General features: G+C 31.7%; 1 protein-coding gene across 2 annotated transcripts in view; it reads right to left on the minus strand.

Annotated features, from left to right (window-relative positions):
* The window catches only part of LOC109359960 (polygalacturonase-like), a 13,780-nt gene extending 986 nt beyond the window's left edge, over window positions 1-12,794 (minus strand). The window contains exons 1-4 of one of the 2 annotated variants that reach the window (XM_019604658.1): window positions 12,629-12,794; window positions 12,234-12,545; window positions 11,638-12,156; window positions 11,199-11,506 (exon numbers count right to left, since the gene is read on the minus strand). In XM_019604658.1, coding sequence (XP_019460203.1) covers window positions 11,273-11,506; window positions 11,638-12,156; window positions 12,234-12,545; window positions 12,629-12,754 — 1,191 coding nt within the window. In that variant the 5' untranslated portion in view covers window positions 12,755-12,794 and the 3' untranslated portion in view covers window positions 11,199-11,272. Of the gene's footprint in view, window positions 1-11,198; window positions 11,507-11,637; window positions 12,157-12,233; window positions 12,546-12,628 lie in introns of those variants that run through there. The other variant, XM_019604657.1, reaches the window with a different exon arrangement.

Below are 13,749 nucleotides of genomic sequence, written 5' to 3' on the forward strand. Positions count from 1 at the left end.
GTCCCCTTAGGAATCACAATTTTGACGTTACTTGTTGCTGCACATGCTTCTTTCCAAGCATTTATGAAAGCCTTGAAAAACCATACATACAAATTAGTTAAAAAGTAAGTAAATACAATAANGTCCCCTTAGGAATCACAATTTTGACGTTACTTGTTGCTGCACATGCTTCTTTCCAAGCATTTATGAAAGCCTTGGAAGACCATACATACAAATTAGTTAAAAAATAAGTAAATACAATAATAATAATCGATAAAAATTCAGCTTAGTTACTTGTGTTATATCTCCATTTTGTGCTCCAAATTTTTTTATATCAATGGTAACTGATTGAGCTTTGTAGATCGCAGCCAACAACAAGATGAATGAAAACAATGTTACGATACTAAACTTCAAAGCCATGTTGATTATTGATAAACTTTGTCTTGTTGTACTTTTTGTGTGGATGGATGTGTTTATTTTGAAAGCAGAGTGAAACACTATTTATAATGGAGTTGTGATGCTTCAAAACCATTAACAACATGAGAAACTTAAGTGTGTCCGTGGATGGAATTGACTGAGCCCATTATCTATTGTTAGCAATTATATTATTATCACTCATATTTAACCAAGATATACTATAATAAGCTTTAAGATTATATGTTAAACAATCGTGTTTCTGACATCAAACATTAATCTTGTGTGGTTAAGAAAAGGCTACATACTACAATTGACCACTGAAATAATACTTATTGAATAGATATATCATAGATAATGAAAGAGAAGAGAAAGAGAAGGTGGTGAGGGTACTAATTCACATTTTATTTTATAAAACATTTTTTAATTATTATCATTATTACTAATTCATATCCCATCTTTATTGGAATTGAAATAACTATATATCTTCTTAGTCAAGTGAAGACACAACTAACTTCCTATTTCCCATTGACCCTTTGGGTTGAGATAAAATTCAATTCATTTTTTGGGTCTCTCCAAATCACTACATTTATTTTTTCTTTTCATAAACATGTATGTATACATATATCTGCTCCTTCAACTTGTGTAGACATTCATAATGAAGCATTACACTCATCTCATGACAAGATTCAAAATCTCTCTTTCTGTCTCTTTTTATATATCTCTATCTCACCATGCATGCATATTCTCTATCTCTTCCTTATTCTCCTACTTTCCCTTGTTACGTTCCAATGTTGCATTCTCAATGCACCACGAAAACCTTCCAACACATGAAGCCTCCATATCAAAGACCTACCTCCCTAATGATTCCACCGCCTCAGAGATAGTAAGTATTCTTCTGGTGGGTTGGGTTGGATGGGGACATCAACCATACTTCATCGAACATTGAAGCATTAGGCCTTGCATGAGTTTACCCATATTCAGTGATGCAACTTATTACCTTCGCTCTTGGAACTCTGGGGTTTGACATTGGAATAATTCACCATGGCTAATTAACCTTGTGTTTTGATTTGGACCTCTTCAAACTATGGTATTCTTCTTTAGACCAAAAATGACCACTTTGTAGGCTACTCCAATGTGGTGCTTGGGTTTGTGAATTTCTTTTAAGGGTTCCAAGTGATGGGGCAATGCTAAGTTAAGTTATTGTTTTAATATTATTCCACTGTTTTTCTTGTCTATTCTTGTTTCTAATGCTGGTGTGACTTGATCACCCAATACATGGTTTAAGGTTTGAATATGTGTGATGAACATTTCATGTTTAAACTAGACATAGAGTATGTCATCTTGAAACATGTTAATTCTAGGAATTTAATTAATTAAACTATCCTTTAATCTATATAAATCGATTTAAACTACATTTGAATTTATCCAATCCATCCATATCCAATTGATTCCAATCCATCCAATTTATCCATGACTCCCTTTTCATGGATTTGGATGGATGAATATCCAATCCATTTGATTTTTTTAGTGGAACAAAAAAAATCTATTGAAGAAAATTATTATTTTAAAAACAGTTATTTCAACTAAACATTTTTTAAAATCACATTCTAAAAAACACTTCTAAAATCATTTAGAAATCCATTTTTTAAAAGTGATTTTTTGAACTTTTATAGAGATATATTTTTTTCAAAATTCTATGAGCATGTGCTGTTTAAGGTTCTACATGTAAGATATTTAAAAAATATTTTTAGAGTGTAATAGCTATGCACTGTCAGTGTAAAGATTTATACATAATCACTATATGATGCAATGAGAGTGTATAAAACTCATACATTGGTCAGTATATACATTTTTATCATACATCTATATGGTATGTGCTTGAGAATAAAATTTTAATATTAACTAGATACACATTTCCTACAATTGATATCAATTTAATAAAATATTAAAAGTGAGAGTGAGAATCATAAATAGATTTGCTTGAATTTAGTTTTATTAAATATTAAATGAAAGTGAAAATGCAAAGAAAATAATTGTTTTATTTTTGGATGGATTGGATATCCAACCAAATGGATATATCCATGGATATCCATCAGATATAATGAATGAATTTGAATTCATCTATTATCAACACTATCCATTAGATTATATTCATTTAAATCTATTAGCTGTGGATGAATTTGGATAGATTTAATTTGGATGAATTGTGGATTGTAGATAATTTTGCCACCTCTAAAATTCAACCATCTATAATTTTCTTCATGTTTTGTTAAGTGCAAAAATTAACTTAGAGAATAAAAATAATTGAACACTTTTTGACCCTAAAATTTTATATAAATGTCATTCATACTATGCTTTGAGTTAAAAAGTGGTCAAATTCTATGATATCATTTTGTATGTCATTCAAGATATACTAACTAAAAAGAGGATAAATGTGGAAGCATAATATAATTCTAAAGAGAATCTTCAGAGATATATCACCTAAAAAGATGATAAATACGGACACAGAAGAAAAATCTAATCAGAATCTTTGAAGATATACTATAATGAAATTAGGATAAACATGGAACTAGGAGTTGTAATCACAACAAAACCGTAGGATTGAAACGCCAACCAACTATTCACAACCTTGCTTAGAAGAAGAATATCAACCACACTCAAGGCTATAGTTTCCATGGGAATAAGGAGCTAAACCCATTTTTTGTGTAGGACAAGATGTAACTATTTAAACCCGATGTATCTAATATGACTTTATGTTTTAATATTATTACACTGTTTTTCTTGTCTACTCTTTTTTCTAATGCTTGTCTGGCTTGATCACCCAATGTATGGTTTAAGGTTTGAATATGTTTGATGAAAATTTCATGTTTAAACTAGACATATAGTATATATGTCATCTTGTAACATGTTAATTTTAGGAATCTAATTAATTAAACTAGTCATTATAACACACAATTTATTATGATTGATTTGTGAAGTAACTGAAAATTGATTAATTCAATTATTGATTTGTTTAAGCAAGAAATTGGTAAATAAATAAGAATAGCTGAGAAGTAATTCATATGAACAATTATCTTTATTATGTCATTATATATTGGATAAAAGACATTTATTAGTGAAGTCTAATATTTTGTTCTTCATCGTTCAATTTAAACTCGTCAACTTTTATTCTTGCTTTAATTTTAGTTTTGTTAATTAAATCTTCCAAACAAAACCCTTATTCACCCCATTTAAGTAGGTTTGCTAAACAATTTAATATTAAGCAAGCTATCATGGATAAGATAACTCTTTAGAGTTGTTTTGACAACCTACTTAGTTAGAATAACAATGAATTTGATGATTAGTAAAGTCACGGTGTTGTCGAGGACTTGCATCTAGATATTTATTTTTTAGAAAAATCTATTTTATTGGGTATTTTAAATTTTTTGTTTATTTCATCTTATTTTATTCTCTGGATCACATACTCTATTTTTGGTAGTATTAATTTTTTATACAAGGTAAAATGTGAGAGGAACCATGGCTGAAATTGTTCACTGGGAAGATAACAACAACAACAAACATAGGAGGCCATTTGGGGTTGCTGGACATAATCGTCTAAGACAATTCCAAAACATTGATATAGGACCCCAAAATTCTAGAAAACCAAAGATTAAGATAGGAATTTTTCAACTCATCTATGCGAACACATTCACATGATTTGAATGAAGATCCACATGCTCATCTGGTCAATTTCTATGACTTGTGTGGAACTATGGGAGCTTCAGAAGATGAGGAGGAAGCTATATTTATGATGTTGTTCATGCTCTCTTTGATCGGCAAAGTGAAAGAATGGTTACTAAATCAACCTGCTAAAAGAACTGTAAACTAGAATCAACTAGAAGGGAAATTTCTAATTAGATTTTTATGTCATTCCAAATAAATGGAGGTCAAAATAGAAATCTCGGTATTCACTCAAGGGGAAAATGAATCATTGTATGATGTATGGGAAATGTATGAATCATTACTAAGAAAGTGTCTCAATCATGTCTTTGACAAGCTAATAGAAATTCATATTTTCCGCAATGGAATATAACAACAACACAAATTGATCATGGATGCTACAACACACAGTTCATTGGTGGGGAAAAGTTATGAAGAATCCATAATGACCATTGAAGCAATGACCATTATGATAAAAAATGTCGACATGGGAGAGGAAATCCACCAAAATGAGGAGTATTGGAATTGGGCACTAAAAGTCCATTGCTGACTCAGAATAAAATATTAACTCAACAAATAGAAGAGCTAACTAAGCATATTGAGAACCTTCTAAAACAAATAAGAGAGATGCAAGAATCTACAACTAACCAACAACTTCTGAGATATGAAGTTTGCTATCAAGGCCACCCAACCAACTATTGTGCCTCCAATCTCATACGAGGAGGAAGTGCAATACATGGAAAGTCAGTACAGTCATAACCAATAGTATCAAAACAATTATCTTAGGGAAGACAACCAAAAATACACAAAACCATGGGGCATGATACAAGACCTTCAAATAGACAAATGTCATACTGAGGTAACAACCTCCACAACATGATAAATATTCCAAGATAGAATATAATCTAAACTAATTCATGCACATAACTAGGGCAAATCAGAAAAATACAAATGCATCTATAAAAATCTTGGAGGTTTAGGTTGGACAACTAGCCAAGTTATTGACAAAATGTCAACGAGGCACATCCAAAGCTAGCATTGAACCAAATCCAAAGGAAAAGTGCAACACCATCACAACAAGAGGTGGCAAGATGGTTGGCTATGATGTTGATGACCATATTGTTGGGTCTCATAGGGTTGTATACTTCACCTACGGGGGATGAATAGGTGATATAGTATACAATTACCGTTGCTCGAATAACAATTTTTTTACAATTTTTATCGCTACTTAGAAGATTAACTAATGACTTAAATGAGTAATTACTTCTGCATATAATCGATTATCTGAAGAACCTAATTGATTATTCAGTTCTTGTTCTTTGAAAAACAATTTACTTTGATCTCTAAGATTACCAAGATTCAATTAAACTTATATGCACTCTTACATATGATTAAGCTAGTAAATGCACATAACAAAATATGAAAATAACTCAGAAAATATGCATATGAAGTTATGTACATCAAGTAATATGTAAATGTAAAAAGTTAAGGGTTTATAAGAATGAGACACAAATTCTATCCTGGTTCGTTTGCTTGGCCATGTGAAAACTACATCCAGGTCACCCTTATGATTTTGAGAGATTGTTCTTTACTATGTAATTGAAACCAATGTACTTATAAACACACTTCAAGTAGGAGTGTAAGTGGTTCCAGTTTAAACCACGAAACGAAGGAACCGAACTGAACTACAAAATACAGTTTAGTTCGGTTTCGCAGTTCGGTTCGGTTCAGATTATTTATTTGGAACCATTTAAGTTTGGTTCGATTCACGGTTTTGGAAATTTTGGAACCGTTTGAACATAATCGAACCACATATTAATTTTTTTAATATTTGGATGGTTATGATTTAAAGTTAGGAGATAAAATAAGATTAAGAATTTTGGATTAGTAATACATATAATAGGCTATAAATAAGAGGCAAATAGAAAAGATAAATTTGTAAACAAACCTAAAAACGTATTATCTCTACTATCCATTGAGAAGATAGAAAAAAACTAAAAAACTAGTGTACATTGTTTCACTATCCAGGGATGAAATTAATTAAATAAAGAAATTAAAGAACTAAAAGAAAATAGAGAAAGAAATTGAGGATATTACTGATCATGTGGATTAGTATGTGTTACTGTTGGACTAAAGAATTGATACCAAGTTTGTCGTTCTTAAATTTTGTTCCATATTGTCGAAGATTTTTTGGACTAATATTTTAAGTTTGTAGTGTGCTGAGTTGTTGAATTATTATTGTTTTACTAGAAAGAGTATTGAATTATTATTTAATACTTTATTATTGATGTGTTTAGTATTCATTTAGTTGACTCTATACTTTACAAATATTGTTCAATTATTTCTTAAAGGATATTTTAAATAAGTTGAAAAACTACAAAACCGAACCGAACTTAACCATTAATGAACTGTTTGGTTGAGTTCGTTTCTTAAATAAAATTTGTGGTTCATCGAGTAGAACCGAACCATATCTTTGTATTCGGTTCGGTCACTAAGTTGTATAAAAAACCGAACCAAATTTTTATACCCCTACCTACAAGCGCTCATTTCTTGCACTCTAAGCCAAGCAATGTGACTTAACATTCTCCTGCCTATTTCATATACCTCACATACTCACAATTTATCCTATCTCATTCTTTCTTCTCTTCAAGACCTATGTATAAGCGGTGAAGATAACTACCTAACTGCAGCTAGGATTTTCTCAAACTTTTCCTCAATCAATGGTGATACTAAACACACCAAGATTATATTTTTATGCCAATGTGTATACTTAACAAGTTGTTGCACCTAAGTGTGCTGCATATACACTATTCCAGAATCTAAGAATCCTTCTACAATTCTCACAAACTCAAAATATAGAAATGTGAAGTGCAAGGTTTCTTTGCAAGATTTGACAATTATGCTTCTTTGAAATTTTTTCTAAAGAGTCATAAAGATTATCCATTTTCTCTCTTTTTCAACAACACTTTGAAAATCTCTCTTTTGATATGAATGTGTATGTGAAATGTGATTTTCGGAAATATGTGTAATCAAAATGTTGTGCATTATTGTTTGTTCTGAGCAAAATGGAAAAAAACTTGGGCTAATATACAATTCTGTTTTCTGGTGCAGGTAATCGATTATACTCCATTTAATCGATTATTGATTCTTTAAAATTCAAGAAACTAGAAACTGTAACTAACATTAATCGATTAAATCCACACTTAATCGATTAATGGGTTCCCAATTTTTCATTGCTTAATCGATTAACGGGTTTTCGAAAACAGATATTTCAATGTGATAAAAACCTCCTACATGATTTGTAGAAATATGATGCATGACTATGAATGATGTATGATTTGAAAACTGTTTTAAATGCATCAAAATCTTATGATCATGTATTTATGCATGTGTATGAAAATCATATATGTATGTGTGTAAGTCTCATTTTAGTTATGATCGATTTTATGTTCTGAGACTTCCATTAAGGTTCATCCTAACCTAGACTCTTTCTAAACAAACATCTTAAGACCTAATAAAGATATAAAAACACTAAGCCTTTAGATCTTCTTGAATGTTTGAGCTTAAGTGAACTTGAATTTTGACTTTTGACTTTGTTGTTTGTTGATTTGTTCACGCCTTCAAACTTTTCCTTGATATACAACATTTGTCATTGACTTTGTTGTTACTCTTTTTTCTTCATCAATCTTTGTTGTTGATCTTTGTCTTTATCAAACTCTATCTTCATCAACCTTTGCCTTTATCAAAATCTATATGATGCATGCTTACATATAAAATTTGCTCATTTTTGCATGTTTGCATTTACACATATAGCCCATGAGCAAGGAATTATTGAAAAATAAAAAGCTAGTGAGGAAAGAGAGGAAATGATAGGTGAGAAGAAATCATTGAGTGATAAGAATAAAAAGAGAAAAAAGAAATAATAGAAGTTAATGAAAAAAATATAAAAAAATAAAGAAAGTGTGAATCATAATTCATGGCCAAATAATAGAAAATAAAATGAGAATAGAGTCCCTATTGACTCATGTTCGAAAAAGTGGGATACAATGTTAAAAATGGTATAACCAGTCAAATATTGTGTTCATCTGTCTTATCCAACTGTATAATCTTTGAGGTCACATGATCTGTTAAGCTAATGACATTAAAAAAATACTTGTTGGGAGACATTCCAGTTTTACTAATACTTTCTTATTTATTTCATTTTAGCAACTACTTTCAATATTTTTCTGTAGTTGTTTTGTTTGTTTTTCATATTGGAAAATGTCATATGATTGAAGAATGAGAGTTACCAAATACACTTATGCTCATATTGCTTGGCATGGGGACAATCCAACTTACCCGGTGGGGATGAACTTTAGTGGCTGTGGTGCACAACATGAGGATAGAGAGAGGTTGATACACAATACCTAACTAGAATACTTGGAGATGACCTCGTAGGCAGGGACAACTACTTTTGTCTCGATCAGTGTGAATAATTTACATTTCTATCATATTTTTTTTTGTTTTTTATTTTCTATTTTTACTTATCTTTAATAAATTGTAGTATTAATGCATGCATTATGTTAGACTACTCATTTATGTGCTATGAAAATTGTTTGAGTCAACCAACATGTTAACTTTGTTCTTGTTCTATCACTTTGCATAACTAAACATGAAAGAAAATAGGACAATAAGTTGTGTCGTTGTCTATGATTAAACTTGCTAGTTTGTGCAACCATTTGTTATGTGTGACTGTTGTGTGATTAATGTACTGCATGAGTGAAGACTCATGAAATTATGTTAGCTCGCACTTTGTTAGAACTTTTGAGTTTATTTGTGTCTCTAATTGTCTTGGTAAATGTGATGCATTGAAATAATCAATCTAGTTTATATCATGACAACCCGATTAGGCCAAATTTAATAATATCCCTTCATGATTTATCCTTTTCTCTCCTATTGAGAATTATCATTCCTATTAGGTTAAGAGAGCATTTATTGTGTAACATCCAAGTTGGAGCGGGTGAATCAAATGTTGAATAGTAATCATAATGAGGTACTAAATATCCATTCATTCTTATAAAAAAAATCAAAACTTCTAAAAAATGGGAGAGATAAAAAGAATAACAGATAGAAAAAGGTAATAAAATAATTGTACAAAATTTAGATAATCGTAAAATGAGTTTGAAATGTTGAGAGTGAAAAGATACATCATAACCTCTCAACTCCATAGGAACTTCAATATTTTAAAATAATGATCTTTGTAGCCCAACCTCATTACAGCCTAAAGAAAGACATTATTGATCCACGCTAAGAATTTATCATTGATATGGTAGGAGACGGATACCAAATTTGAGAGAAACAATTTCCATTTTGATACACATGAGAGAAACACTTTCCAAGTCTAGTCGTTTTATTCTTAGTACCTACAGACTATAAAAAGTCCTCATCCTCATTTTAAGGGATGTCAGGTACTATCTCTACAACTAATAAAATAATATAAAAAATAAAAATCATGTAGAATGCAACATATCCAAGGTTTTAAATTTAGCCCTACAACCACAATTGTCATTGCAACATTGAGGTTTTGTAGGTCTTGAGAGTTTTTATGATCACATTGGTCATATATTTCCGTAATGATCCACAATATTAAAGTATTGGATATTTTCACAATTGTTACTGCGACCATGAGTTAAAACATTGAATTGATTGCAAATAAAACATCTAGATTGATTTTGCAGCTGTACAAGTAGGAGTTTTCCCTGAAATTTTAGGGTTGACATTAGCGCATATAGCAATTGCTAGAGCTCTGTTGTATGTGAGGTTAATTTCACTGAGCTCCACGCCTTGATATGGTACACTTCTACTACATAGAAGTATCACCCCTTCCTTAGTTGTTGAAGTCACCTTGATGTTTTTAAAGGAGACCTTGGTTATCTTAACTTTGTGAGTCATTTGGAAGCTTTGGGATTTGTTGTTTCCCTTGTTACCACCGAGTGGTTCTGTTGGAATTTGTCGAAAGAATGGTGTTTTGAAGTTAAAAGAAAAAACTCATTAGTCCCACTTTGCTTTGAGGAGGGAAGTTGAAGGACTTTATAAGCCTTAAGTTGCGGCCCAACATTTTTTTTAATAAAGTATTTATTTATAAATTAATTTATTTCATTTTTTGGGCATTTTGGGCTTGGATCGTGTGTTGACCAAGTCAACACACACATGCAATAAGGAAAGAGTCGTTGGAGGAGATCTCGGCCATTATAATAGAGTCGTTGGTAATAGAGTCGTTGGTGAAAGTGTCATTGGAGGCCTCAGGCTATAAATAGAGGCCTCCTTCCCTGATTATAATTCGCAACAAGTTCAAGGAGTTTACCTCTCAACTTCTCTTTCTCTCCCTCCCCCTTATATTCCGCTGACACATTTCTAATAACCTTCTCCCTCTTTCTTTCCATGGCGTTTGTAGATAATATTATTGGACCGGACAGCTATGATCTAAACAAGCCATTTCAGTTTGACGAGACATGTTTCAAATGTTGGCAATATAAGATGCAATTTTTCCTTACTATGAGAAAGGTTGCCCACATTTTGAAAACCGACATTCCAGTGGTGTCGAATGAGGCTGATAAGTACGAGGGCAAAACATTATGACACTACATTAATCATAAATTTATTTATGTTTGATGATTACTATATCAAAATGCTTACGACCATGTACCCAAATAAATATGCTTATGACCAGTTTACGTACAATGCTTGATTTGATGACTAGTACTGTAATATACACTTTGTGGAAGAGAACAAGAAGGTTGTATGACAATAGTAATTAGCATAAATTTTATTTAATTTGAAAGACATTCTCAAAATATTTGGAACATAGAAGCCTATATCTATAATATAACTAACTATGATAATATAACAACCATTTGTAGTCGTTTTATTCTCAGGTCCCTACGGACTACATAAAGCCCTCATCCTCATTTTAAGGGATGTCACTCTCTGTAAATAATAAAATAATATAAACAAAAGAATATTTAAATATAATGCCTCATATCCAAGGTTTTATATTTAGGTTTGCAACCACAAAAGTCACCACAACATGATTTTGTAGGTCTTAGGAGTCTTTGTGATCACATTGGTCATATTTTCCCATTGAAATCCACAATATTAAATTGTTGAATATCTTCGTAATTGGTACTGCAACCACAATTTAAAAGATTGATTTTGCAGCTGTACAAGTAGGAGCTTTCCCTAAAATTTTAGGACTGACATTAGCGCATACGGCAATTGCGGGAGCTCCATTGTATGTGAGGTTAATTTCACTAAGTTCCACACCTTGACATGGTACACTTTTGCTGCATAGAAGTATCACCCCTTCCTTAGTTGCTGAAGTGCCCTTGATGTTTTTAAAGAAGACCTTGCTTATCTGAATTTTGGATGGGCTCTAAAGCATTACAAGCATACACAAATTAGAAGATTATAACATGTATGTCATTAGAGGATTAAAGAGATCATAAAGTTTAATGAAAGGAATGGATGAAGTTATATCTAAGTTTATTGAAATGAATTAGATACCTTTTTAGAGCACTCATTCCAAGGACAATATTCTTGGTCTATAATGATTGGGTTGGAAACGTTAACCATGGTAATATCTTCAAAACGCATATTAGTGACAGTAATTGATACAGGGGAACTAGGCCAACTCTTGATTCTCACACCATTATCTGCATTTTTTATAGTGACATTCTTTACTAGAAAATCATCAAGGGGGTCTTCATTATCATACATCCCAAGGCTTCCAACACTGATGCCATGTCCCGGTCCACATTCAACATTTTTGACAACTAGACGAGTGTTGCCATCACCTAACGACACACAATCATCTCCGGTAGCAATTTTGGTGTTAAGAACTTTCACATCATTTGATCTACCAATGTGGATCCCATCAGTGTTGACGCTATCATGAGGAGCACTCACCTTGAACCCATCAAATGTAAAGTTATTGCATGACAAAACATTGACATGGAAGTATTTACTGTCCTTGGAAGTTATGTCCCGAACGATGGAATGATTTAGGAAATTAAAACCAAGATTCTGCACACAAGAAATTTAATTCATTAAAAGTTCTATTTGGCAACTACGGATGTGTGTATGTTAAATAAGTAATTTACCATTGCACGCCTCGCACAACTCTTGTTAGATCCACATTTATTTTGTTTCCAGGCAGTTGCACCTTGACCATCAAAAATACCATGACCTGATAAGGTGAAATGGGAAACATATCCAATAGTAACCCATTGCTCAGCCCCCTTAAGTTGACTGGGGTCTGCTGGTGCTTGAATTGTACCATCAACCTGAATTTCAATGGGAGCCTTACAAGGACCTTTTACCTCAACTCCACTCATCTTGTAAGTCCCCTTAGGAATCACAATTTTGACGTTACTTGTTGCTGCACATGCTTCTTTCCAAGCATTTATGAAAGCCTTGAAAAACCATACATACAAATTAGTTAAAAAGTAAGTAAATACAATAATAATAATAATCGATAAAAATTCAGCTTACTTACTTGTGTTATATCTCCATTTTGTGCTCCAAATTTTTTTATATCAATGGTAACTGGTTGAGCTTTGCAGATTGCAGCCAACAACAATAGGGATGAAAACAACGTTATGATACTAAACTTCAAAGCCATGTTGATTATTGATAAACTTTGTCTTGTTGTACTTTTTGTGTGGATGGATGTGTTTATTTTGAAAGCAGAGTGAAACACTATTTATAATGGAGTTGTGATGCTTCAAAACCATTAACAACATGAGAAACTTAAGTGTGTCCGTGGATGGAATTGACTGAGCCCATTATCTATTGTTAGCAATTATATTATTATCACTCATATTTAACCAAGATATACTATAATAAGCTTTAAGATTATATGTTAAACAATCGTGTTTCTGACATCAAACATTAATCTTGTGTGGTTAAGAAAAGGCTACATACTACAATTGACCACTAAAATACTTATTGAATAGATATATCATAGATAATGAAAGAGAAGAGAAAGAGAAGGTGGTGAGGGTACTAATTCACATTTTATTTTATAAAACATTTTTTAATTATTATCATTATTACTAATTCATATCCCATCTTTATTGGAATTGAAATAACTATATATCTTCTTAGTCAAGTGAAGACACAACTAACTTCCTATTTCCCATTGACCCTTTGGGTTGAGATAAAATTCAATTCATTTTTTGGGTCTCTCCAAATCACTACATTTATTTTTTCTTTTCATAAACATGTATGTATACATATATCTGCTCCTTCAACTTGTGCAGACATTCATAATGAAGCATTACACTCATCTCATGACAAGATTTAAAATATCTCTTTCTGTCTCTTTTTATATATCTCTATCTCACCATGCATGCATATTCTCTATCTCTTCCTTATTCTCCTACTTTCCCTTGTTACGTTCCAACGTTGCATTCTTAATGCACCACGAAAACCTTCCAACACAAGAAGCCTCCATATCAAAGATCTACCTCCCTAACAATTCCACCGCCTCATTTTAAGGGATGTCAGGTACTATCTCTACAACTAATAAAATAATACAAAGAAAATAAAAATCATGTAGAATGCAACATATCCAAGGTTTTAAATTTAGGCCTACAACCACAATTGTCATTGCAA

The sequence above is a fragment of the Lupinus angustifolius genome, chromosome LG11, assembly GCF_001865875.1.
Source record: "Lupinus angustifolius cultivar Tanjil chromosome LG11, LupAngTanjil_v1.0, whole genome shotgun sequence".
NCBI classification, from domain to species: Eukaryota; Viridiplantae; Streptophyta; class Magnoliopsida; order Fabales; family Fabaceae; genus Lupinus; species Lupinus angustifolius.